The 27,252-nt window shown below is 44.3% G+C and overlaps 8 protein-coding genes across 8 annotated transcripts; 3 read left to right on the plus strand and 5 right to left on the minus strand.

The window, feature by feature from the left end:
• Positions 1 to 1,376: 1,376 nt before the first annotated feature.
• IL334_002786 (uncharacterized protein) lies at positions 1,377 to 3,932 on the plus strand (the record flags this gene model as incomplete). Its single annotated transcript, XM_062934524.1, has 7 exons — positions 1,377 to 2,536; positions 2,590 to 2,685; positions 2,737 to 2,870; positions 2,938 to 3,050; positions 3,093 to 3,354; positions 3,417 to 3,584; positions 3,646 to 3,932. 7 exons carry the CDS (start codon positions 1,377 to 1,379, stop codon positions 3,930 to 3,932), a joined length of 2,220 nt encoding a protein of 739 aa, XP_062790575.1.
• Positions 3,933 to 4,337: 405 nt separating this feature from the next.
• Positions 4,338 to 6,482, minus strand: IL334_002787 (uncharacterized protein; the record flags this gene model as incomplete). The annotated part of the gene is made up of 10 exons (XM_062934525.1): positions 4,338 to 4,456; positions 4,501 to 4,705; positions 4,748 to 4,860; positions 4,910 to 4,922; positions 4,975 to 5,095; positions 5,151 to 5,438; positions 5,557 to 5,669; positions 5,726 to 5,803; positions 5,852 to 6,148; positions 6,204 to 6,482. 10 exons carry the CDS (start codon positions 6,480 to 6,482, stop codon positions 4,338 to 4,340), a joined length of 1,626 nt encoding a protein of 541 aa, XP_062790576.1.
• Positions 6,483 to 7,052: 570 nt separating this feature from the next.
• IL334_002788 (uncharacterized protein) lies at positions 7,053 to 7,910 on the minus strand (the record flags this gene model as incomplete). Its single annotated transcript, XM_062934526.1, has 4 exons — positions 7,053 to 7,229; positions 7,283 to 7,567; positions 7,625 to 7,733; positions 7,786 to 7,910. 4 exons carry the CDS (start codon positions 7,908 to 7,910, stop codon positions 7,053 to 7,055), a joined length of 696 nt encoding a protein of 231 aa, XP_062790577.1.
• A 235-nt stretch (positions 7,911 to 8,145) lies between these two features.
• IL334_002789 (uncharacterized protein) lies at positions 8,146 to 9,969 on the plus strand (the record flags this gene model as incomplete). Its single annotated transcript, XM_062934527.1, has 8 exons — positions 8,146 to 8,163; positions 8,233 to 8,280; positions 8,341 to 8,510; positions 8,569 to 8,724; positions 8,778 to 8,789; positions 8,942 to 9,212; positions 9,313 to 9,462; positions 9,586 to 9,969. 8 exons carry the CDS (start codon positions 8,146 to 8,148, stop codon positions 9,967 to 9,969), a joined length of 1,209 nt encoding a protein of 402 aa, XP_062790578.1.
• A 149-nt stretch (positions 9,970 to 10,118) lies between these two features.
• On the minus strand, positions 10,119 to 13,083 carry IL334_002790 (uncharacterized protein; the record flags this gene model as incomplete). The annotated part of the gene is made up of 7 exons (XM_062934528.1): positions 10,119 to 12,023; positions 12,104 to 12,170; positions 12,235 to 12,261; positions 12,334 to 12,454; positions 12,504 to 12,532; positions 12,589 to 12,933; positions 12,980 to 13,083. 7 exons carry the CDS (start codon positions 13,081 to 13,083, stop codon positions 10,119 to 10,121), a joined length of 2,598 nt encoding a protein of 865 aa, XP_062790579.1.
• A 1,094-nt stretch (positions 13,084 to 14,177) lies between these two features.
• Positions 14,178 to 15,970, plus strand: IL334_002791 (uncharacterized protein; the record flags this gene model as incomplete). Its single annotated transcript, XM_062934529.1, has 3 exons — positions 14,178 to 14,599; positions 14,668 to 15,725; positions 15,858 to 15,970. 3 exons carry the CDS (start codon positions 14,178 to 14,180, stop codon positions 15,968 to 15,970), a joined length of 1,593 nt encoding a protein of 530 aa, XP_062790580.1.
• Positions 15,971 to 16,300: 330 nt separating this feature from the next.
• IL334_002792 (uncharacterized protein) lies at positions 16,301 to 17,481 on the minus strand (the record flags this gene model as incomplete). The annotated part of the gene is made up of 4 exons (XM_062934530.1): positions 16,301 to 16,799; positions 16,883 to 17,154; positions 17,241 to 17,323; positions 17,403 to 17,481. 4 exons carry the CDS (start codon positions 17,479 to 17,481, stop codon positions 16,301 to 16,303), a joined length of 933 nt encoding a protein of 310 aa, XP_062790581.1.
• Positions 17,482 to 18,981: 1,500 nt separating this feature from the next.
• IL334_002793 (uncharacterized protein) lies at positions 18,982 to 26,162 on the minus strand (the record flags this gene model as incomplete). Its single annotated transcript, XM_062934531.1, has 6 exons — positions 18,982 to 19,316; positions 19,383 to 20,928; positions 20,983 to 23,931; positions 23,986 to 24,771; positions 24,827 to 25,816; positions 25,893 to 26,162. 6 exons carry the CDS (start codon positions 26,160 to 26,162, stop codon positions 18,982 to 18,984), a joined length of 6,876 nt encoding a protein of 2,291 aa, XP_062790582.1.
• Between the last annotated feature and the right edge of the window lie 1,090 nt (positions 26,163 to 27,252).

Here is a 27,252-nt window from a genome sequence, read left to right on the forward strand (position 1 = left end):
AAAGTACAAACTTCGGACCTTAATGTCTTCAACTTCATCGTTGTTATGAAGTTGGAGATAAAAGTACTGATGTCATAGGGAAGTATCCTCAGCGTGAGCCAACACCCCTATCAGATGTCATGCTTGAATACCAATAAGCTGGTAAGTACGACATATCACTCGATTACTTCCCTACCTTGATTATATTGTACAAAGATGAAACCCACATTGATCTGATCATCATCATCATCAACGGCCACCTGAGACTATGTGGCGCTTTCACACGATCAAAGCTCCACTCACCATCATCAACGGGTAAAATCCAGTCTAATTCGCGTCCTGACTACGATATTCGTGATGAAACGTTAATTCCACTATCGTCCCTTCTCTCGGATCAAAATAAAAGATGGTGCATGTACTTCCGTATCATTCCGATGACCTTTTCTTCGCTTGTATCAAGAAATCGGCTATATTGGAAGGCTATTTTTTCTTTTCTTGACTGAAAAATGTTTAGACTACTTTTCATCATCATCGCCCGATATCGACAATAAAGTCGTGTCTGATGACGACAGGACGTAAAGGGAAATAGATGGATGCATAGTAATACTTGTGTTTTTTACTCATATAGCTCGTGATGATAGCTCGTGATGAAAACTTACTCAAACAACTGACAAATCAATCTGCCTTGATTATTCAATTAAAGATAGACGTTGTCTTACCAAACTGCTACAAAACAATATCTCAACAAGCTTACCGATTTTTGAATTCCTAGCTTTACAATACCAGAGCTTCACTCAACTGTCATCCCACCAAACCACCGCATTATCATCATCAGTATTTCCTTCATATCTACTTGCTTCTTGTTTCGATCTTCACAAACCAGGTCGAAACAAAGCCGAAAAGTAGCAATTCAATAAGCTTGTTCTTCTGCCTCACCTCCCAACAACACTCGGATTCCCCCCAATTCGACTCTGGTATTCCAACTAGCAAAAATCTTCGGTTCAGTTCACCTCGAATCATCATAATATACAAAGTCAACTGAGTCTCGAGATTTCCAAACCTTGAAGCTTGTGTTAGGAGGTGCATCAGTCAGCTTCATACTTTCTGTCGGAAGGTGAGCCTTGTGTAGTCTGAATTCCGTGCTACCATCAAACAAACAGTCAGGCAATCATCGTCGCTGATTATATCGTAACAATAGTCCAAACGACTTCTAAGAATCAATCTCGCTTTCGTCACTCTCACTGGACCCTTCGACCTTCTTCTATTTGGGTTCAACTTTCCGTTACTCCCTCGACCCACCCAAATACATAACTCCATACTTTTTAACTCACAATCATACACAGCAACGTCCCTCATCTCATCTCCTTTGTGAAGCCATACAGCATTTCATAGCCACAATGTCATCAACCATAGAGAATGCATTAGAGTTGGTTGATAAACTTCATCGTTGGCCGGAATATAGCATCACTAAACAGATTGTCAATATTCGCTTGAATGGGACTGTAGATATGATAGAAGGATGGGAAAGGATGAGAATAGAAGCTGGCGGAATTGAGAACTCCGAAGTTTTCGAGAGGTATCGCGAATCCAAATCCAATTATGTGGATAACGTTATCAAGGACGAGGAATCGTCAATTCTCCAGACAGATGCTAAAGGTAGACCATACATCGATGTATCTTCGATTGACAGAAAAAAGACGACCAGTTTCTTGAACGATTTTACCTTCAGTAATCCGGGAATCGCCAGATACAAGCCTAATTACGACCACAAAATTCCATACAATGATAAGTACCCTAAGTTAAAGCATGGTGTCGCCAAAATGGTGGCAATTAGGACAGTTCAGGGTTTGAATTCCAACGCGGGGGTGGACCGTTGGATCCAGTACATTGCGCCTGCCATGTCGCACTTACTATCAATGTATCCTCAAGGTGTTCAGGTCAAGAAATCAAAATGGCCACATGCACGATGGGGGGGTGATTTGGCTGCTCAGATGGTCGCATATCACCATCCTAACGAGGTAGACACCGAGAAGATTGGATTATCAGTCACTCAAAGAAGACAAAGAGATGCTACGTGTGATCAACCATCCATTGGTCTCTCAAAGGATGCCAAATCGGGGCATAAGCTTACTCTGTACTTGCCTAGAAAGACTATCTTCTATCCAGGGAGTAGACAATTTCTTTTATCCAGAATACTCACTTCAATCCGATCCGAAGAACCTCCAATGATCGATCAGAATGAACAGAGTATGTTTGATGCTCCTAAGCTCAAGAACGAAGAGTTGAAGGGTTTACCCAAGACCGAAAGAGAACTAGCAGAGAGAGGGTTTCGATGGTTCACCTGGCTGTGCTGGGAAGTGGGAAGACTAGGGAAAAAGGGCTTGACTTACGAACAATGGGAGGAGTTGTTCTTGAAAGTCATGCCTGCTTGCCTCAAGGCCACTTTACAAGCTCAGCAAAGGCATTGGAGTGACCGCTGGTTCTACTTCAGGAAAATTCAAGCTCTGGCTTCGCAGCCGCTAGGGGAGAATCGCCTAAGACTTGAAGTGAGAAAAGCGTAAGTACAGCGCAGAGCTTGACTAGAATTCGAGATACTAATATCTGAACTAGTGCATTTGAGGGCAAAGAAGATAATTGGGATACCCGACAAGCGATCGGAATCGAATTCCGAGGACTGAGTGAGAGGCAGATAGCCAGATATAACAAGTGGGTTCAAACACAAGTCACCAGATGAAAGTACTGATCCTATTGGGCTAGTTGGTTGAACGAGAAGTATGCCAACTGCAGATCGATCTGGGTGACACTCGTGGGGTTCGCGTTGTTTTTTGAGCTATCATGTGCATACGAGTACTCTTGGCTTTTACCCACTGTGTGTGATCACGAGAAGATGGGTACGTTCTGTTTGCAATAACGATGATTGGACAAGAATGTGGCTGACAAACTGCCATATCTTCTCAGATAAAGAGCATCTCTGCACCGAATGCGAGTCAAAAGACATACTCTGTGCTGAACTCATTCCTGGTCGAGGCGCATTATGTCAAGACTGCTTAAGTAGCATAATCAAAGAAAACGTAAGTACTCGTACTAGTTCATCAGAAGCTGATACTCGTTAGGACGATGATTACTTAGCGTGGTACAGCGACATGCTGTCTGCTCAATTATCCGGTGAAGGTGAAAGTGCTGTGTATACCGCGGCAATCGTAAAGTACCGGAGCTATAAGCGAAGGGTCAACAACCTTGGAGATAAAGGCCATCTGGCAATCTGTAAAGAGGATGCAGTCAAAGTGGCTGTAAGTAGCTGGTCCGATAAACGAGGCGAGGTCTCAGATCAGGTATTTGGGATGGGGCCTTTAGGTCAACTTAGTCGTCATGCAGGTATGTTCAAACGTCACATACACTGTCAAGGTATTCCTGCTCATAGGTTTACTTCTCAATAGGACAAGTCAACAGACTACTTCGTCCTTCTGTAGTTCGAGGCTCTCGTGCGGTCGTACACAATGATAAAACCTACTTGTTTCACCCAGATGACTTAGTGCCGACAGTAGCTGCTGCTGGAATTTTGGCAGGGCCTAATTCTTTGGCTTCTGTGTTATTGTTAGCATACGGTGAGTCTATTGCTGGCCCGTACCAATGTACTCAGAGCTGACTATGAGATTTGTGTTGTAGCTGGTCGTCTCACTCAAAGTCGCTGGAAGACAATAATGTCTGCAATAGATATAGGAGATCATCAAAAGATTCTGACCATTCTCCAGAGGATTGACAACGAATTAGAAGACCTTCATCAAATTCAGTCAGGTATCCCTTATCGACTTTCGTCTATCGCTAGGACATCCCCATGTAGACTGCTGCCGACAATCAGGCAATTACAAGATCAACTTGACAAACTGAACATCGTTCGAGGGCCTCACTCAGACCATAAGCAAAAAGGATCATCGAAGTCAGCCAATCAATAGAACAGCTGAAATAGAATCACTTGGATACGCGAATATAGTATGGTCTACCCAGAGCATAGAATGGGATAGCGAATTTAGATCGGTGTTGGGAAGGTATACATGTATGTTAGGATAGAAATCTAACAAATAAACCCACCCCTTAACTTCACCTCGCGCATGTGCCACATTCACTTTTGTCAGGTTTGTGATAATTCGGATTACAATGGATATATAGGGAGGATTCGCATGGAATCATAAAAGCTTATTTCGCAGAGTTTCTTGTAGTATTACACACATATGCATAGTTGGAAGGTGAACGTAAGTCCTATCGTTTGGATCGATCGTCTGCATATTGGGGCCCTCTCCATTCAAATATATACAAGTATGAAAAGCAAAACCCAACAAAAACTTAATATACTACCAAATCTAGTCAATAGATATCCTTCTTTCAGCTAATATCATCTCTTGACCCTTTTCCTGAGTCTCACGACTTTTAGCTCTCCACATGCCTATAACCGAGGAGATCGCACCGGGCCTTGCGAGAACTGTGATAAAATCAGCTTTAATGATACGGAAAGGGTTGACTTACGAGCTTGTTTCAACCCTTTACCGAAATTTAACCAGACCGACACGCCCCAAATCCCACATGCTATCAGACTGACCAAACTTAGCGCGTCAAAGGTAGTCAATGATTTAGCTAGAGTTCGGTAGGTCGTATCTGCTTGTTGCCATATTCTTGCGAGTTTATAAATGAAGTATGCACATCCTGCTATCAAACCGATCATGAATGCGGCCTGTATAGACGTCAGCGTGATAAATGTAATCGTTGTACACACCATTAGGTATCTGTTTTCATATTTCGCTGCACATCTGCCTATGACCAAGAATACGAGGAGTAAAGGGAAAGCGACCCAGGTTATGATATATTCGACGTCATCGGGATTGAGCACTGAAAAAGAGTCAGAGAATGAAGTTTTATTTTCTAGCTGGCAGCTTACCGAGCCAGATGAACTATAGCAGATAAAGTCAGCTGGATCATTTCATCGATATCACAGCAACTCACCTGAATTCCAAATCCTGCGCAGAAGAAAGCTGAGAAGTAGCATATACACTCGAAGACTTGTAACTTGAAGTAATATTCTCTGATCATCAGATCTGCTCCCAAGAAACGGTATCTTTGCCATCTACATGGGATATGAATCAGCTCGCTCGCCATGGTTCTCATACATTGTCACTCACCCAAACTCTCTTTGCAGGTAAAAGCTCAATCCACTCAGGATAAAACAACTAACTCCAACGACGGCAATGATCAACGCCGTCAAGACGTTGAGCGGGATAGTCATCAGCGTCGCGCCTTCTTCGTCATCAATGAGTTCAGACGCCAAGTTGTCCCCTAAGATCTTGCGCAATTCGTAAATCTGAATGATGGCATAGCCAAGGAACGCGTAGTTGAAGGCAGTGACGCTGATAACTTGAATAGTGTTTTTCGTTCGAATGGCAATGACAGTGAGAACGATTTGCCAGAGACTGGGGAGAGGGGGACGTGCGAATAATAGTGAGACAAGCGACAGAGAGGCAGACGACATATGTCAGCTTGAATCACGAAACGATGGCTTGCGGGGTCTATGAGAGTAATGATACTCACTGCGCAAGACCAAAAATGATTAGGTATATAGGGAGCCGCCTTCTATTCTCCAATTCCAGATCGGTTGAATCAGACGACTTGACCTCTTCGTTGAAGCGATAAAGGATGTTACCCTGTTTTGGGGGGTCAGCATTTGATATCCCATTGATGAGCTAGGCGATCAAATCACCTCAATAGCCAGGTTGATGACTGTCTCGAGAAGTATAGTGGCCGATAACCACCTGGTCAACCATGTGGAGGGAATCATCTGCGCGTTGCTCAGTTTCTCCTAACATGAAGAGAGGGGGCGACTTACTTTGAACCATGCACTTCTGCTCTTGCTTGAGTCCATCCTTTTCATCCCAGGAGCAGGAGTCGTTGGCTCGTCGAACCCTCCGGCGTGCTTTTCACTCATATCACTGTATGTTGATCTTCTATCACCTTCTAAATCCCTTTCCTCATCGCGAACGATGCTGATCTCGTAATCGCCGGAAAGAGGTGTATCTGAAGGAGCGTTGAGGTGCTGCGTTGAAGAGTAGGATTGGGCAGGTGAAAGATTGGGGAAGGACTGAGAAGGGGAAGAGGGCGGGAAGAGATGCGGCGAGGAAGGGGGCTAGTGACGGTAAGGATTTCAGCTTACATTCCGTTCACAATGGGAGTATACTCACATAATCATGCAGCTTTAATCCACCAGAACTAGCAGGTATCCCATCCGTTGGTTGTCTCTGAGCTCTTGGACGATAAGCAGCAGCTGGGGGTGATAGATTAGGGGATACCCCAGATGTCATTGCGGTTCCTTCCTTCAGTGCTGGCGCCAAATCACTATATGCTGATCTTGCGATGGCGGCTGAGCTGCTTTCTGCGTGTTGTTGCATGCTTTGCTCGTCTGTTCCATCGTAGGTATAGTCCGTCAGGGTGAAGCGGTTGTCGTTTGTATTGTATGACATATCAAAGATTGACTGATCAGTAGGACCAATGAGGGGACTGATGTTTTCGAAGATTCATGTACTATAGTTGTGTAGATTACAATCTATCACGATGATGAAGATGATTGTTGAGTCCCGAGAGGAGCACGGTTGTCCAGCAACAATGCTGTGTAGGTGTGAAAGAATGGAAAGCAGGAAATGAGCGTGTGTCGTAATTGGATTATGATAGCTAGATCCAGTAGATCATGGAGATGATCGACAAGGTATGCTTAGGCTATGTAGACTCGTAAAATCATGTGCAAGATAAGCTAAAGAGAAATGTTGGATGGAGAGGCACAAAATGGAAGGGAACATTGCGGAGGTATGGTGCGCGTAGATTAAACACAATAAAAAGATGTTTTAGACAACAGTCAAAAGTAAAAGGGGGAGAATGAGGGCACCTGATCTCATATCCTGGTCATTCAATCTAATGACATCTGAATGTCACTCGAAATGTCGCAATATGCATACACAGAAACTGATTGTGAATATATACAACAAGGAGAACTTGAAGCTAAAACTACACTAAAAAGGATCTACAGCCAAGTCCAATTATCTAATGGTTGTATAACCCGCACCTTTCTTCTCACTGATCTCGTCCACTTTCTTATCCGCTGCATTTTGAGCGGGAACTTGACCCAGCTTTGACATATCCATCGCGTTCGTCTTGGGATCACCTTTGAAACCAACATAAAACATTGACGATCGAAGTGAAGTCTCCGCTTCGGACTAATCAAAATGGATCAGCATTACCCCGGCTTGTCAGGTGATGACAAACTCACAAAGTAAAGAGTGACACTAAACACGTTGGCGAGTTTCTGCACTTTCAACCCCCATTCCTCTATATCCCTTCTACCATCGGGCAATCTTCGGCCACCATTCGGCGGAGAAGAAATATCAAGATCCATTATAGGAGTCATTGAATCTAAATCTTGAAAATCAGGACAATTCGGTATATTCGCAAATAATCGTAAACGCGAAGGTCGATGAGGATGTCCCGGCGCAGGTTGATGTAGTAATAGTGTTCGAAGTCGTAATGACGATATGAACGGTATATGCAGTATCAACTGTCACCTACGATCAGCATTTCATACTCCGTTCATTGGCCACTCTTGTTCATTTACATCGTCATCAACGCCCGATTCTACTAAATTCTCTTCGTCTAGTCTGTCATCCCATGTTTTGATCACTTTTGGTGCTGAATTGACGTCTGCTAGATTGAGACCCGTCACACTAGTTTCGATCAGCGGTGACCCCTTTGAAACGAACACCAATTGACGCTTACTTGTCCTTATCAATCTGACCCCATAAATTCATATTACTCCCCTCTCCAGCCGTGACTCGTTCCAATACCTCAGTAGTGACATTCTCATTCAGATCGTCAGCGGTGAGATCGTCTGCGCAGCTCATCTTGGTGGTTTGTCTGTTATGGAATTTATGAACAATGAGGGAGAGTATATGCAAGAAGGCCCTGTTCAAATGCAACAACAATAATGATCAAGAGTGGAGGACAAGGAGCGGTGAAGGCCGCCAGAGACAAAGTTGGAAAAGCTTTTTTGGGATCAGTTACCGGTTGACCAAGAGAAAGTTCAAATAATTGTTTACAGTTCAGTTCAGCTTGTACACGAGACAAAAACATAGCATCATGAGCAAGGCAGACAAGGTGGGTAATCGACCACAGGCGCTTTAGAGAGTGGTTTGATAGTTGACGGAAATATCTGTGTGTGAATAGGGCAAATTACCAGCTCAACCGAGTAGTAATTGGGCAAAATTACAAAAGGTGAATTCATCCCTTGCCCTTATACATCCTGGGACGAATCAGACTGACTTTTCTGTCTAGACCCTATCACCGGTCGAGCCGAAATACAAGGAGAAAAGTACCAAACAAAAGAAAAGCGAAGCTCGAAGAGATTTCATAAATTCAACTAAAAAAACAAAACCGAATGGATTAGGAGGTATCTCGAGATATCTTGGTAAATCGGATTTTGACAGAAACGATCAATCTTCGAGGTGAGCCTTTGTGCAGAATCACGAAGAGCGATTAAAGCTAAAATGTACTCTGTCTCAGCGTTCCTGTTGCTGGACCGTCAAAAATTACTGTCCCTGCAGCGAACGATACCAAAGAAGATGTTATACTCTTACCTTCGCCTTCCGATTTACCCCTAGTAGAGGAATTAAGAATATTGGCTACTGGCAAGAACGTGTTAAACGAGTCCAAGAAAGCGTAAGTCGATATCTATCATACTATGTCAGATGATATAGCTGATGATGATGCAGGCCTGGAAACTAGTAAGCATCTTTTAATATGTCTTTCTAGCCATGTAACCTTGGAAAGAAGGCGTCAATCAAGTTTGCTTGACATAGACATACATATATATAATACATTCTTTTATACTTTTCATGATCTACCAATAGCTGGATTTTCGCTGACGCCACTGTAGCATTGCAATAGATTGCGAGATGGTAGGAACAGGACCCAACGGATCCGAATCATGTTTAGCAAGAGTCTCTATCGTCAATTACCATGGACATATCTTACTAGACACATTCGTTCAACCGAGAGAAAAAGTGACGGATTGGAGAACCTGGATATCTGGAGTAAGGGAGAGGGATATGATCGGTGCGCCAGCGTTCGAAGATGTTCAAAAACAAGTAGCCGAATTGTGCGAAGGGAGAATTGTAGTTGGTCATGCGGTAGACAATGATCTCAAGGTGAGTACGGATCTCCCCGGAAGAGCCAGTCTCCTTTCATTGATGGTCGAGACGGAGCCCACAGCATACAGCTGACTATACCCTTGCTTTTCTTATTCAGGTTCTACTCCTCAGTCACCCTAGTCCATTGATAAGAGATACTCAGAAGTGTAAGATGCTCCGTGAAAAGGCGAAGAACAAGCATCCCGGTTTGAAGAAGTTGTCGGAAATGGAATTGGGTATTAGAATACAGCAAGGATCGCACAGTTCGGTGAGTTATCATTAACCTCGCCTGACTATCCGCGATCGTTCCATAGCCCCCCTCAGCAACACCTGAATGGTCAACGATTTCTCATCATAAGGCTACTTGACTAACCTATGAATGATATCACAGGTCACCGACGCTCGAGCTACAATGGCATTGTATCGTCTGCACAAACTTGAATGGGAGAAACAACTACATCACACTACTGAAGCTTATCGAGCCAAAGTTGCCAAAGGCAAAAAAACCGATACTCCCGCCGCAAATGGCAAACGAAAACGAGATGACGAAGACGAGGAGGATGATGAAGATGAAGGGGACGAAGAGAGCACGTTACAAGCGAGGAAGATCAAGCAATTTCCTGGTGGAGGTAGAAAAGGTATAAGTAGTGGGTTAGGCGTGATAGTAAGAAAAAACGGTAAAAGAGTTGAGAGTGGTGGTGGCCATAGAGAAGAGAAGAGATCTGGCACGCAAACAAATGGGAGCGGTGCAGGGAACTGGTGGGATTCAGTTTGAGCGGCTAAAATGGAAGATGTTCGGGGGTATATAATTTCATTGACTATGTATGTACATTGATCTAAACCATGGGGGGTCATTCGACTATAATTACACTGATGTTCCCCAAAAGTCCCTATCCAACGGCACATTGCTCACATCCGAGACAATCATATCTTAGCATTTTCCTTGCCGCCATTCAGATATCCTCCTCCCAAGATCCCTGTTTCGCCTCTCCTCTTCCCTCTATCTGTGAGGTCTTTCATGTCTTCCGTCGAGAGATCATGACTATTCTTGACTGTGTTTCTCTCGCTACCACTGTGGGTAGTGTAAATGAAGTCGTCCGGTGATACATCGTCAATGCTAAAGCTTTCTGGTCTCTCCATTGTCGAACGAGGCGTTCCGACAGTCATTACCCCTTGCGCTGCAGTACTCAGTATACTTATACGTCCCTTAGGAGCTAATTCTCTCACTTCACCTTCTTCAGAATCTGACCATTGAGAATCTTCATCACTCTCTCTTGCCGGAGAAAGGTTGAACCTTACACCTCGGGCGGTTTTTGCCCCACGTGTGGATCTAGAGGAACTGGATCGTTTCAGAGAAAGAGATGGCTGAAGAGGAACTGGAGCGGCTAACGTAGCAGATCGCTTACGAGGGCGCTGAGATGATTTATGCTTGGGTGAAGTGGACGAAGCACTGGAAGTTGTTCTGTTTCGAGGTGATTCAGTCGAGGATGATCGTCGAAGAGGAGTCACTGCAGCAGGGGTCTCAGGAGATCTAAGAATTAAAGGAGACTTGCCATTTCTGACATCCCCACTTTTGTACCCTTTACTGGGATGAATCTTCCTGCTAGATTTCTTTGTTTCGGGTCTGTCAAATTCGACTTGTTTACTTTCATTGCTATCTTCTTGCTGAACATTCTTGATCATTGATCTATCTTGCGAAACGCCTAATGCGTTCGTGGAGTCTGCTTTCCTCACTTGGTCCCTCTTCGAACCCGATCTCAAGGGAGGTTTTGGCCCTTTAGGCTCCATGACTAATCCCCTTGCTACACTTATCTTGTTTGGTGAAGTTGCGCCATCACCCGTAGCGTGACCGTCAATCGAGACAACCTTCCTAGAAGGTGGGAAAGGAAATCTCGGACCCATCTCCCTAGTCGCTGATATCGTAGAAGCACTGGACTGTCTTTCTGGTTTTTCTCTCAATGGAATTTTGGGGACTGGTCTTTCAGACTCTCGGGTCCTGTGAGAAGACACGGGACCAAATGTCATGGAGGACAAAGTCTTAGATCTTCCCATCTGAGCTTCTCTTCCATTACTCATCTCATTTGCTTCTCGTGAGTTACAAATAACCGATTCCTCGAGGGTTTTACCTCTTGCTATCAAAGTGAGAGTATCAACACTATCAGCTCTCGCTCTTTGCGTTTTATCTCTTTCCTCAAATCTACTTGGAGGAATATCAGCTGTCAAGGCTCTTGTCCTAGATTGACCTCTAGGTGGTAATTGTTTTCTGTCTATCTTTACTTCGTTCTTAGGATGTTTATAAGACGTAGGAGGTGAATTGCTTCTGTGGGGTTGAGGTGCTTTAGTAGATTTCCCATCTTCTGAAATAAACTCAATCTTCCTACCATCTTTCGTACGTTCAATGAAACCAGTTGGAACTTGTCTCATTGGATCTGTCATTCCTCCACCTGAAAAAGTTGGATAGCCACCTTTTCTAACGTCTGTGTATGATTTCTCAACGTTCTCTTCAGATCCAGGATGAGAAGAAGGTTTGGGTTTTTGATGTTGTGCTTGAATAGGTAATTGGTCTTCTGAATGTATAGAATATTTATCACCGTCACCATCAAAATCATGATCTTCATTTTCGTCATCCAGACCTATTGAGTGAGAATTGGATGGAGGTAAATTCTTCATACCATGTTCGGGATCACGCTTTGAATGTGACGGATGAAGAATCTCATGGTAGCATTTTGGCGGAGGCAGAAAGTATAAAGGTCGAACGGAAAGATTGAAATATAATGGTGGTGCTGGATGTTTAGGTAGTTTGCGTCCTAAGAAAAGGAGGACACCACCCTGTGAGAGAAGAGGGAAAAGTCAGGTTAGTGTACAGCTGGAATAGAGGAAGAACGGAAGAACGATTTGTCGTTACTTACAATTGTAAAATTAGTTAGTCCTATAGCGAGCAATCCCCATGAAGGCAACAACGTTGTCGCTTTTGCGCTGCGGTCACAACACCATTGTCAGTGCATCGTTCTTTCACTCATGATGTGAATCTGGTACTCACTATACTCGCAAATTCTCGATTGCCACACTATATAATCATATATGTCAGCTTGTTTGTTGTCACCCTGTTGACAATCATTCGAAATTTCATGAGACTCACACAACCTGCACTAAGCCTAACCATATCGGAGTACTCTGTGGTCCCAACCACGGCAAGTTCTGATATACGAACATCTCTGGCCAAGCGAGCTGACCTAGTACGAGCGCCGCAAGCGTTGAAGCTATATTTGAGGAATGAGCAAAGCACTGAACAAATACTTAGTAACTCACCAATGAGTAAACGTGATAGGATCGCAAAGCTACACAAGTAAATTGTCAATGAACAAGATAATTCGTGACCAACGGTATAGCTTACACTAGACCTCCTGGCTGTCTTGGGATGGAAGACATTCCCCAGCTTCCTTCGCCAACCTGTAACGCGTCATCATTCTCCCTCTTACGTATTGGTTTCAAGTCTCTCTTCACTGACTGCACGTCTTCAGCTAAGACAGGTATTCCCCTCCTTTTATGGGAGGCAGTACTTCCACCTATGGGTGCAGACGTCGTCGCTGAAGTCGCCTTTACAGAAGGAGCGGCATAGGGGTTCTTGGAACTTGAAGATGTTATGCCTGGTACGAGAGAGGTTTTACTCGATGTGGTCGTTCCGTCAGAAGACGCTGCGGCTTGTATAGATAGAGCATCAGAATAACCTGATATATCACTTCCGAATGCAGGTTTCAGCTCGATACTCCTATCTCAACACTTACCCACTAATGGCTATAAACTGAGCAGCCAGAGCCCAGCCTAGAAATATCACAGCTGTGAGACGGACGGCGTTGTATCCTATCCAAGTCAAACTTGGCACTGGCATATCCTGAATTCCGTTCTGTTGATTGTTTAGAGGTAGGTATGTGATCTTGGCAGACTCACGCCTATCTCAGTGCAGAAGCTGGCCAAATGTTAACCGTGATATGTATTGATTTGTCGACCAGGAAACATCGAATTGCAGAATGAAGGTACATAGCCCTGACTTAAAACATGTCGTTAGTATATGGCGACGAAACAGTCGATCCGCTAAATCTCGGGGGAATGATGATCAAGGAGCTGAAAAGGTTTTGAACATCCTTTGTGCTGTGGTGACATACTGTTATTCCTGAAAAAAGGAGGCTCTGTTTCGTATCTATTATTTGTTTCGAACATCCCAGTCCTTCTGATGCATGCTCCGAACTATGAGCTGTGCACCCTTTAACGACAAGGTGAAGACGGAGGGTTGTGTCGCGATTCAAAGATGATGGCTGCATCGTGACAGTAGTAATTGTCAACTCACGTAAAGAGTCTCTTCCACAAATCATTACGTTCTTTCCATGATAGTCATATTCCGCTCTCTGGCCCCATCTTCTCCTCTTAACTTGGATGCAGGTCCTTTGACTGGTACCGTATGTGTAGATATCCACATACCAATCGTCAAGTCTACAGCGCACAAGCATGCAGAATATTCATGTATGAGAACGGTGGGAGGACATCGCACCTGAGTGACTTGAATATCTGAGATCTGTCTTGGCACGCTGTCTTGCATCGATTTTTCAGGTCTGGCCTTGTCCAAGAATTGATGGCATGCAATAGCGACGAACAGTGTGTCGTGTGACCGGCGTGCACAAAGAGTGTCAAAACGAAAAGCACGTCTTCACACGTCGTTATGCATGAATGAACGTACTAGGGGAGCAAGCAGTCCTGCACCATCGCACTCTGGGGCGACGCACATCAAACAAAGGCAGTCAAGTGACGCAGGGTCCGGGCCCGAAAGGCCGCGCGCGGAGTAACATAACTAACCTTGATCGTAGTAGACGTACGTAGTTTGCACCATCCCCCGAATTCCCGCTCCGTTTTTTTTTACATCAACCTTGCGTCTTTTCAACTTTCCTCCTGTCAGCTCTCAACGACGAATCATTCCAAACGAGTGTTACCATGTCCATCTTCAGCTCTAAAGAAGTCCCAAAGGGGCCCAACGATCCTATGAAGGATGCCAGTCAATCAAGCTCTGGAGCAGAGAGAATAGTAGTACAACATATGGCTAAAACCACCGCCGGCCCACCTTTCTTTTCACCTATCTTCGCCAGACATCATCCTGCGATCTCCACCCAATCTACACCTTCCAAGCCAGATATCGGACCATCCAAGCCTGCCAACAATCATGTGTGTACTGCACAATGTCGACGATTCGCTACTTCAGAAGAAATGGTACAGTGTGGAATAATAGCCTTGCCCGTATCGGCATATGAAAGTAAAGCGAAATTCGGTAACGAAACTCCCGGTAATACACGTACTGTCATTGCTATGAAAGAACGTTTTGTCAAAGATCAACTCAACCCTTCTGTCAAATGGTATCAGTGAGTTGCGATCCTTACCATGCATACCTTCTTGTACTATTTGAGACTGACACTGGTGTGATCAATAGCCATAATGATTACTGTGACGGTTACCCTTGTAGAGGAGATATATTCTTCTGTTCAACCCTGAATCGATGTTTCTACAAGGAACGTTGCGTCAAACACTATGCCATGCGCTCAAGAGAACGATGTATTCCTTTCAACGATGGACTTGATTTGTCTCCTGCAGCAGCTGCTTCTTCTTCCTCATCCTCCTCACACCAAGAAGCTCGGGTCCCTCCGCCTTTCGCTGATATCCGTCTGCAGGAGTCATCCAATAAACGTCACAGTACAATCCCCGATGATCCCGCACCCATCAAACGATCTCGAATCGACGAACAGGAAGACAGACCCACTTCTCAACTTGAAGCTGCAGCAAGTATCTCTTCGAATCAAAACACCACCCCTCCTTCAGAACCCAAAACATATCTCCGATTCAATCTGTCACGCAAAGATATACCTGAACCTGGTTCTCAAAATCAAGTCCATCCCGAGCAAACTCTCCTCACCCCTTCAACAGGGTTCGATCGCCTTTCACCTCCTCAACAGAATGAACAGGATCGACAAACTGAAAGATCTGCTTCTCCGAACCCAGGTGAAGGCGATGCTGGCAACGACGAAATCGTTGCAATGTGGAAAGGGATGTACACTCAGACTAAAGGCGAATTAGATGCCACTACAGTTCGTTTACTTCAAGTTCAGGATGATCTTGTTGAAGAAAAAGAAAGGCGAGTAGAGCTTGAGAAAGCTAGAAGGGTTTCCGGAAACACGTTTCCTGTCTATACCAAGGATAAAGAGGAAAACATGAGATTGAAGAAACAGTTGGATGAGGGAAAAAGATCTGTTGCTCAATTATCTCAACATCTCAACCTAGCTCACGACGAGCTCAGACAATTGAAAGACACAGTGGAGAAGCTTCATATAGAAAGAGAAGCTTGGAAAGATGAATTTGATAATATGGAAAAGGAGAGACAAGAACTGAATAGGGCACGAAGGGAGATTTCAGAATTATATGCAGAACTCGGACCAAGATTCGAAGCCTTCATGGGTAGGCGAAATTATTTACCAGAAGATGACAACTATCATGGTAAGTACCATTTCACAATCTTGTGGCACCCAAAGAGCTAAATCGTCTCACTACCCTCTCATAGGCCATCGGAGGTATTGAGGTGTACCATAGAACCTGGTGAAGGCACGACTTAATGATATCGTATATTAGCGAAAACAGGTCCTCATACCGAAGGCCGATTATCTCATTCCACTTCGATTACTCAACAATTCCCTTCAACTTGCGATGTTAGATTGACATCCATCAATATGTACGCTAGATAAATCGTATGTATACGTATGATATGTTCACTACCCTCACCAAACCTACAGACAACTCAAACTTCTTCCTGCGATGGTCTCCAATCTCGGAAGATTGTGTTGGATAGGAGGCGCTCCACCCTGTGATCAACGCACAGATTCAGCTACACTTTATAACGTCTTTTATTGATTATATAACACGTAGTCTGTCAATGATGAATTGTTCCGTATTCATGCGTGCTTGATTGGGAGACAATCTGGAGATGGAAATGGGCGACAAGGTGATACAACAGATTATACATGAGTAACGAGTAACGCTAAACCCAGCGGAACTCCACTATGAAAGGGATCTCCCTAAGCCTTTGCCTTCTTCTTGATACCGAGCAGTTTCTGCATTCCCTCTCTTTTCCTTTTAGCTTGTGCCGGTGCTGCAGCTGGAGCATTACTGCCATTCGATTGACCATCTAATACTTTCCCTTTCGCAGCTAAGATACTAGCTACTGAAGGTTCAGCTATTCCAGTGGCGTTACCAGGTGCAGGGCGACGTTTGATAGTTAGAGCAGCAGGCAAAGCAGTCTCTTCTTCACTTCCTTCTTCACTGCCTTGATCTTCTACAAGACCATCAACCTCTCCATCCGGTGAATCAGGTTTCGACTTCTTTTTGCGAACGGTTGGTGCTGAGCCAGTTGCAGGGACTTTGGAGAAGAATTGTTTGACCAAAGCATCATCCTCGTCTTCTTCAGCTTTTCTCCTGTTTTCTTCTTCAACCGAAACCCTCTCCGCATGTAAAGCCGCTAACATTGCATCTGGATCTGCAGAAACATTCGATAATTCCAACCTTGCATTACGTTGCCTAAAACAAGATGTATAGAATCAGCTTTCACCCTTTAGGATCTCGATAACATGCTATCTTTCAACAGGTGGAGATCTACTCACCTTAGATCAGCTAATTCATCCATTGCTTCCATTTCTCTCCTACTTTGCTCTTGACTTCTTTCTAAATCTGCCATTGCGTCTTTCTCGATCTTTGATTCTAATGGATTACCATCCGAATCATATTCGTCATCCGCCTCTGCACCTGGCAGATGTGTAGCTTTTGAATTTTCTGACCAATTTTCGAAATTCCTTGTGGCTCCTTGTTCACATGTATAATCTGCATTCTTAGGATCAGTTTTGAATGTTATTTCGGATGAACACATTGGACATTTCTAATTCATTGGCATCAGAGATCGGTCAACTTTTCTGTGGATACATTCCCCTTTCATTTCCTGATTAGGTGAGAAAGCTGACTTACAATGTAAAATCTGAATATTTTAATTCCATAATATTCTTCACCTTGAGCAGTCTCTTTACGAGCGTTGAATTTCTTTCCTTTGTCTGTTTATGGTATCAGCGGGATGAAGGTCAGCTGATTGTTTGCCAGATTTTTGCTAATCACATCTGAGACTCTACTTACAAACATACTCTCCACATCTATTACATCTCATTGAAAAGGGTGCCATGAGTCTAATGACCTGTTGAGGGTCCTTAGGCATCTTACGACGCTTGATCTTCGACGGATCGAAATCCGGAGGAAAGCTATAAAACAAACGTTCACATCCTGTAAGCTAAGTTCGTTTCTCGCTGCAGACGAAGTTTTCAGATGAGCTTACTATTTCTATATATCATAATATTGCCCATGAAATGATCAGCTGAAGGTCATGATGGAACAAACCCTTTCAAGAGAAGGTATAGACTCACGTTCAACACCTTACGTTCGGACATCTTGAAGTGATACCTCCAGTGAGTGACCGAGTCGAAAGGTTGGTCTTCGGACCAATGGGCTGATTGAACAAATCAAGATGGACGGATATATGAAAAGAACGGTGAGAAAGAGAAAGATACGTCCTCTGCAAGTAATTGATTCAAAGTCGAAGAAAGAGGCGAAGGTGCGAAACGAGAAACGGAATCAAATTCACTAGAGTGGCAAATAATCCCATGTTTTGGTGGCAGAAATGTTACCATTATCAGTGTAGTAATTGTACCTATGTACCAGTCGAGTCCCACTTGGATCACTTGAGGATCACTGAGTTGACCATCCACGCTACGGAGGTCAGGAGGAGGAGCGAATCTAAGGGGTAGATCAATATCAATATCACAACGACTGGTAAGTTTTATTGCGCACCACCGTTGATAATAAACCGCTTGCAGCGATATCATGATTCTTGTGATATACAGGATATAAACTTATAATGCATCATTTATTTCATATTCATCTCATTCCAAAATTCCTTACACAGATTAACTATCTCATATCATATATCTATTTTTTTTCGAGACTGATCGCCGCTAAATAAGAATAAGAAAAAAAAGAGAAAAAGGTGAAAACTGATAGAATAGGAATTGATCTTGATTATAGACTGGTGTTGTCCTCATCAAAATGATAATCCTCTTTATTCAATATAGATATATCAATTAAAAATATAAATAAACCCCATGAAAAGAAAAATAGTTAAATAGAAAACGGAGAAAAGGTTCCGAAGCGAGAATATTCCTCCTCTAGAAACTGGAAATATGAAAAGAAAAAAAGGAGCTTGAGAAATCGTACAAAATGATTATTCTTCGATAGAACAGATATGAAAATATAACAGATACATCCTTGAAATTTTAAATCCTCCCTTTCTTGATGTTGATCTATTGATTTTTTCTTTTCTTTGTTGATGAACCTTGTCGGCAGGATGAAGGGGGAAATGCAAAGAGAAGGAGTGATTTGATGTATATATGATTGATGTGGGGTTCTACTAATAGGACAAACAATATTTTCTCGCGCTCGCGAAATCGGAAGAGAAACGTGATATAAGAACCGTTGAGAACAGAAGAAACAGTTATTTTGGGTATTTGTGAATGGAGAATATTCTTTTCTATCGTTGAAAGATACAGCGCTTTATCGTATACGAAACTTGAAATGGTAGGTCAGCTTGAGTTCTACTTTTAAGTGAGGCGGGAAACCACCGAAGATTGAACTCACCTAACTACTGACCTTTGATACCTTTTGATCAAGCTTGCAACTCCCTTCTGGCAACTACACTACCCCTGACTTGACCGAAAAGTCGATACACTTCTTCCTCAGCTCTGACGAAAGGTTGTTTCCAAAATCCATATGCATCATTGTCGAGCAATTCGATAAAGGTGACCAACAATCCCCAAGGGTGGGGTCTTTGTACGAGAGTTCTCTCGAGAAGTACCCTTGCAATCCTTTCAGGAATGACGGAAGGTGGCTCCTGTCTTGCTGACGTTCCAAAGAGGAACAAGATGAAATGGATGAAGAAAGATGTGTGTGCTGAAGGGTATCTCAACTGATCTGCAATGACGCTGAGGATATAGTATTGTCCTATATAACGAAAAACCCAAACGTCGGTCATCTTGTCCTAAAATGAACAGAGGGAATTTAACTCACCTTCAGCATCGAAAGCATGTGATAGACCGGTCAGAACTCCCACTTCAGGTGCTTTGGCATCAAAGTCGACTACCCCAGTCTGAGAGAATCTTCTTGCAACAGCAGTTGTACCCAGATAAAACACAGCGGCGTGAAGTAATGTATGATTCCAAGTGACAGTGGTATTTCCATCTTGGCCAATCGATTTGACTGCTATTCTATTCTTGAGTTCAGCTACTATAGCAGGTAAAGCTGGTACACCAGTTCGTACGAATTGATCTATCGCTCCTTTAAGGTTACCATCTGTTAAAGCGCCGATGTAATCCGATCGAACAGTTGGGAATCTTTGCATTTCTGGAACGAGTTGATCCAGCCTTTTGTATGGGTCAGGCAGAGGACCTTCGTTTTGAGGGAAAGCTGCTAGTATTATATTTCTCATCTGGACACAATGAGGTGGGATGGCAGTTGACAACGTGTGATAGAACTCGACAAGGAATTCAGGGAAATCGTGCATCAAGATGACGAGCAACTTGATCGTAGCCTTGAAGATCGACCTTGATGAAGGGGTCATTTCGCCAGATTGTAAAAATGGAGATAAGAATCTTAGTAACCACATCACACATCGATGATACTCCGGCCATCCATCATCTCGTGCAGTTTGAAGTAATTTGGGCATGAACAATCGATGAGATACAATTGAGATCCATCCAAAGGCGAATCGGGGTGCATAGGTGGGTTGAGTGATTCCAAGGTTATTGGCGAAATGTTTCAAACATCCAAGGTAAATCTCGGGTAAAGCGTACTCAACAGATTGGAGTTCGCTCAACATGCTAGTGAAAAATCTTGCCCAAGGTCGTTGATTGAACGCATCTCCCAATTCCAGTTGTTTCTGAACGAGCGAGTATGACATGATAGTGATTATCTTGTTATAGTAGTATACAGTTCTTGAGACACTACTAGTTCCACTCTTGTCACCGTAATTCTTGACGATCAAAACGATGAGTTTAGCTAAAGCATCTGTACCGTAGAAAAGGCCTTGTTGGAGCTTGGCAGTATCTAGATCAACAGCTGTGTTGATAGCTGTTCTGTAAAACGCAGAAGAAACGTCTTCACCGTTGAGAATACCTTCCTTTTGGAGATAAGTGATGTATGGTACAAAGGCGACTTCTGGATTCTTGCTAGTGCTGAAAACCCGTACCCACTCAAGGAAGTAGTGCGAGAGTCTCTCTTGAAGCTTAGTATCAATAGATGGCTTGGCGTCGGGAGTAGGAACAGCGGGAGATCTGACAGATCCACCACGTAGCTCATCGAGAAGAGCATCGGCCGCAGGAGTGACTCGACCAATTTCCTGCGCTTTGAGTAGAGCAGCCAAACTGTTGGCGAACCCGTTCCTTGGGATAAATGCGTTGTCAGAGATAGAACATTCCCTGATGAGTTGAGCAACAAAATCGATGACTTCGGGAGTGTATGCTCGAACAATGACTTGTGCCAAAGCAGCATCGAGTTCGTGTACGCTGATAGATTGAGCTCGAATGAGGGTGACGGTGACTGGAACGTTGAATTTCCGCTGAAAATAGATTGTCAGTATTGGCACGATCATACATTGGGATAGTCTACTCACTGGATCCTCGGCATAGACCAACCATTGTTTCACCTCCCTACTGACCTTGGGCGAAAGATCGCAAAGCTGTTGAAGGAGGTAGACGTAAACTTCTCTAGCCAGTTGAGCTGTCGATCTGTAAAGTAATTGTACAACTTTTTGGCCAATAGTAAGAGTGGTGGAATCTCTATGCACGGACTGGTTGGCGACAATGACTACTCCTCTAATGAGAGCTCTAATCTCATGATCGGCAGGAAGGGCAGAAATGTTGGTTACAGGAGCTTGAGCCAGTAATTTTTCAATCTCCGCAGCGAGCTCATGAAACTTATCAACGCTTGTTTGAGGTGGAATAGGTTGAGGCGAAGCAACAGATTCAGGAGGTTCCATGATATTTTGGTTGTTGAATGCACCTCGAGGAGAAGGCCCACGTTTGATCTCCGAAGGCACAAGTCCGTCATGCAGGTTAAGATCTCTATACTGGGATACGAGGTAGTCACCATTGGTTGGTGGAGTAGGGTGACTGATCATTCTTGTAGGTTCACCGAAATCTTCATATACTCTGAACTGTTGAGGAGTGAGACCACCTGGTCGAAGTCTGAGTGGATCAGGAAGAGCGTTGTGAGAAAGAGTGAAACCGAAAGATGCACCATCCCAAAACGGAGTTGGAGATCGTGAATTCTGATGGGCTTTTCGAGCGGCATACTGAGGTGCGAGATTGACATCAATGTCTTTGGCAGCTTTCTCTTGAGCAGCCTTTTTGAGTACCGAACAAGCGACATCCAAATTCTGGTTGACAACTCCCGCGATCATCGCATCAGGCATAGAATCCTCGGTATAACCATTCTGTTCCAGCATCTGCTTGATATTGCCAATCATACTAGTTCGGAGGGGCTCCTTGCAAGTGACAAGAGCGAGACTGCCCGCCAGGTTTTGCACCATCATGTGAGCAGCGGATCGCATCTTGACCGCATCCCCTTCCATACCGAAGTCCTTTTGAATGAGATCACGGGAAGAGATACCTGCTATAGTGACGGATCGTTCGATGACAGGACCAATGATTTCCCTGATAGCCCGGTCGATGGAATGATGAACAATTCGCTTGAGAGTAGGAGCGGTGAAAATTGGGTAGTCCTGGTTGAAAATGAGGTATTGAGGCAATTGAGCGATGAGCTCATCGACTCGTCGGGTCATCGCATCTTGGGCAGCTTGAGCGGCTTGTTCAGTCTGTATTTGCTGAATTCGAGCGTAGTTTTCGTTACCTGGAAGTTCTGCAAATCGTTGACCACCATTCATAATATCGCTTGTAGCCCGTTGAAGTTCGAGATCTAGTCGGTTGGGTAGTTCTTCTTGAGGTGGTGGAGGAGGTACGTGCAATCGAAGCTGGTTGGAAGGTTCGATCGATTCTAATTCAACTCCCAGTTTACTGAAGAGGACTTCAATCTCGAATTTGAGATTGAGACGCAATTCTGCGAAGTGGTAGAATTCCGCAAGTAATCGGAGGATAGCCATGAGCCAAGGGTTTGGCGTGTGGAAGACAACCGAGTCTTTGCAAGAAAGAATGAGGTTACAGACAAAGGGAATAGCTACAATGAGTCGTTTGGTGTCGAATCCTTGTATCAAAAGGTCCTTGAGTGACAGTTCGCGCAATTTGATGGGTTTGTTCCTTGCCAGAGTGATCTTACCTAACCAGCTTGCGACTGTTTTGAGTGTTGTCCTTTCAGAAGCAGAGTTCATTGTTGCTTCGGAGTTGAGCAAATCTCTGGCCTTTCGGTATGTTTCCCAAAGAACATGTTTCTCGAAGACAGGCGATCTAAGAGCGTCGATAATCTGCATGTAGATGTCATGCCGGTTCATTTCGAGACTGACCCGCACATCGATAAAGTAATGAGCGAACCATCGGGAGTATTGATTTTCGAAAAGATGAGTAAGCTCTTGCGCTTTGGACTCGTAGTTACTGGGAGCGATTTGATTGATGATGAACATGAAAGCATCCTTCTTTTTTGGTTCAGGTTCTCTAAACTCGTCATCACCTTCTTCGATCAAAATCGGTAATCGAAGAGCAGGGAAAGCGAGTTTGACGCCCCCTTGCATATCAAGTTCTTCTCTTTCGATCAACGCCTGGTGTATATCATTGATGAGTACAGGATGTGATTCGTGAAGGGCAGGAATTTCAAGTAAAGATCGACAAAGACCAGGAAAGTCGACCAGTGAGTTTCGCAAGATGCTCAGTGCATTGATACCAAATTGATATAAGGCTTCTTGAGGGGGAGTCTTGCAAGCGTCGAGCACGTATCGAGTGGCCACGAAAGCCGAGGTATCTTTGACAAGACGGTAATCGATAATCGCACCAAACAAAAGACCAGTCATGGTAAGTTCCTTTGCCGGATATGATTTAACAAACTTGTATTCGTCGAAAAGTGAGTGGAGGGCATGAGCAAAAGTATCTCGATCCATTGGGTCATCGGATTTTTGACATCGTTTGAGCTCCTCAATTACATCATCCAATTTGAGTTGACCGCTGTACATTTGCTGGTACATTTCATCCACCTTGTCCACGATTTCTTTGGGAAATTTGGCCTCGGTGAAACCTTGTTCTGCTTTGCTGCCAGGTAGGAGATTGAGAAGACGAGGATGTAAAATGAGAATATCCGTACGGAGGTGTTTAAATCGAGCAACATCCTCACGAGAAAGATCAGACGCATTACGGACCACACGTATGAAGATGGAGTAAACGTTGGTGCCAAGGGTGAATAGGAGGGGAGGAGCAGACTCTGGGACATGTTGATGATCAATTTCCAGTCTGATCTTGTGCTCCACGAAATCAAAAATGGCTTCTAGAAATTCTCCACCTTTGACTTCGATACCGTCTGCGAGCCATTTCTCCAGATTCAAGAGCTCCTTGTTGGAAGCGAGAGCAGCTACGTCAAGCGTGAAGTGAAGGTTTTCGGATGCAAGTAGAATGTCAAGAACCTATTAATGAGCGGGATCAGCTCTATGCGCACGCCTAGATTCGTCGAAACTCACCTTGAGCTCCGTAGCGATTTCAACAATACGTCCCAAGTTGTTCTCGTCCTCACTGTAGAACTCCAATAACACTGAAAGTAGTCCTTCAGGGCTCGTTTGCCACATCTGGTGGAACACAAGAGCCGAGGAAGTGATCGCAGTTGGAGCTGATGACAAGTAGACTGCAAGCAGACGAGTGTGCATGTTGGCAACGGAGGGCGGGAGAGGTTTCTGCTTGTCAGCTGTGTCAAACAGAGTGAGACTCACAGGAAGTTTTTCCAAAGCAAGCAAGACTAATTCCGGAGCCAATTTAGCTGCACTTTCCAACATATCAGTTGCCCTTCGTCCTATGTCTGCTCTTTCTTCCCTTTCTCTCTCCGATGGATGATCAGTCTCTGCAAGGCCACAAGCGTTGACGAGGACTTGTATTAACCCTAATGTGTTCCAGAGACCAGCACCTTGAAGGTCGTTTGCTTGCTGTCTAGCTACCTTGCTCCACTGTGAGTCGGACGAAGGAGGATCAACGATACGAGCGTAAGATGAAGGGGAAGGCGCGGTTGCCATTGTGAATATAGGCATAGCGTCAGGAGGGAGAATCGTTAAAAGAGACAGGACTGAAAGGAGAGATGACATATTCTCCCACGTCGGAGCGTTGAGGGAAGCGGGCAAAAGTCCAGCGAGAGGTGGTATAGGTGTTTGAGGTGGGAGTTGTATCAGGTTGACGATAAGAGAAATAGATGTTTGATATGCGGCGATGGTGAGGGGAGAATCAAACGAGCGGACTACATCAGGCCAAGATATGAATGGCTATGGGTAATTGTGAGCCACGTCTTCGTGGGTAGTCAGTGAAATTTGCACCTACGATTGCTGACATTCCTCTAATGACTCCATGTGGATCCACTAAACGACCCATCCTTAGACCCTCACATAAACCATGAATTACCTGACATGTCTCCTCCGTGATTTGATTTTGTTGCTCTTCAGGTGATATTCCCTCCAATAGGTAAGGACCCCACCACCTTCCTACGACAGCTTCTACAGTTCCCTCGTCCTGAGTAAGATTCTCGCCTAGCTCGAACAACATGTCTTCCAAGGGAATGGATCCTTGAGTTCTTGGTGGTCCACCTGGAGACAAAGCTGAAAGAGTTTGAAGTATGATAGCGGGAGAAGAAAATTTCACTGTAAGCGATCCAAGAAGAGTCTGACGTTGCATCGAATTGAGCGGAGAAGAATGAGGTGAAGTGGGATTTGTAGGGGTAGCGGGTCGAGATGTCGGATTTCCGCCTGAGGATGATTGGGAACGAGGGAATAATGCTAAAATCAGAGTTCTCGCTTCTTGTAATGTCAAATCATGGGTTGATTCTTCGGAGTATGGTTCTCTTCCCGGGATAGATGTGATGGTCCAAAAAGGGACACCGGGAGATCGGAGCAATTCCATCGTAGGTTGGAATGTTTGTGATAGTATAGCATGAAATACCGGGAACGATGCATGAGAGGGAGGGAATACATGGGGCGATGCGAGTGTGTATGCAGAGAGAGAGAATAGTAGTGCTGGTGGTAGGTTGAACAATCTAAGGGAAGGAAGAGGAAGAGGTGATTGCGCTGGGGACAACATGATGAATGAGAAATGAGGTGCGAGTTGAACGTCTCTAGCTGCTCTTATAGCTTCAGTGACAAGAAGACGCCAAACGAGAGCCGCTTGACCTGATGTAGGGAGTTGAGGAGGAGGAGCCGCTGGATCATCTTTATATTGTTGAGAATGCTGTATGAGTGTTTGGATGATTGGGTTGGCCACGACTGCTGCTCGTCTGAGAAAGTGATGATACATTTCAGGTCCATTGGACGATGCAAGCTGAGCGAGGAAGAAGTGAATCAGTATGTACTATCTTGCTTCCTTGATGCAACATGAGCTTCGAAGGAAAACTTACGGTTCTGATCTCATTAGACATTTTATCAAACGTATCTTCTGTAAACGTCGTTAACAAGAATGAGATTTGAGCTCTGATGATAGCTGCTGGACCACCTTGTCCATCTCTTCTTCCCCCACCTCCTCCAGCGCTACCATTTGCATTTGATATATTCCCACTGGCATCGCTTGCCGGTGAATGCGTTACCACACCGACATTCCCACCTCCGAAACCCGGTGGTGGACCGGTCCTACTGACCCCGCCTCCCAGACCGGGAGGAGGGATTGACATGGGCGATACGTCACTTCGGGGAAGATGGAAGGGTACTGAAGGGTTTGATAGATTTGTTTTTGTTGTTTTAGATGTTCATCCCCGCCCGACGTCGATGGGAGGGAGAAACACGTCACGAGGATTGAGGTAGTTTGAATTTATCTAAATGATATTCCAAGTTGTCTGATCAATCTTTCTTTTCTTCAATCCGAGTCGTATATGAGAGTTGACTTGACGTGAAAGCTGTTTGTTTTTCGCTATATGAGAGATTGAAGTCTATGATATATGATATGTTGTATATATATATATATATATAAGCGATGTTTCAAAAGTGACTTGAATGTCATCTCGGAGTGGATGAATACTGCTGCATGTTACCATGGTTATGACCGGGATTATAATTATATCGCCGACTCAACATACATCGTCACCCTTCAAGGTGGCGCATTTTCCCCATTTTCTTGATCCTCGACCGTTTACGTCATCTGTCTCTGTGCGTGATTAATCGATAGCATCGATAGCATCGAAGGAACAGGAAATGATAGTGCCTACTTTTGAGGGGTGCACGGAGCTCGTTGGAAGGTTGGAAGAAGAGGGTCGCGACAGAATTATGAGAAAGATGTCCTCTGATGATGGCCAGTCTTTCTCCGGTCCGATGATGCCGAAGATGCTCAAATCATGTCTGTGAGTGAGTATGTTGAATGTCACCCTGGACACGAAGTTGGGCATATCATGATGCTTGTCTCAAGGGTTCTTGGAACGGCACTTCAGATAAGTGCCGGAGATTTTGGCTGTTACTAGTGTATGCTATCTCAGCGCTATGAAGCTCGCTTGATATCTACACGGGTTTCGATTTCTTGGTCATTCAATTTTGTGCCAACATTCATCAACCTATTTCTTGTCATATTTCTTTCACCCGGTATGCTTTCTTTTCCGATAAGGCTCAACCGAGCTCGCTAATCATACGAGCTCAGAGGAAGAGACCACTTGGACGACTTCCTGCCTCTATCTCTCGTTCGTTGGATCAAAGTGCTTGTTTATCACCCGATCTCTCTGCAAGACTTGTTAATTCATTGATACCTCGCTTGTTTGCCTGGGCCGCAAATGCCCT

Source organism: Kwoniella shivajii, chromosome 3 (genome assembly GCF_035658355.1).
Source record: "Kwoniella shivajii chromosome 3, complete sequence".
Taxonomy (NCBI): Eukaryota; Fungi; Basidiomycota; class Tremellomycetes; order Tremellales; family Cryptococcaceae; genus Kwoniella; species Kwoniella shivajii.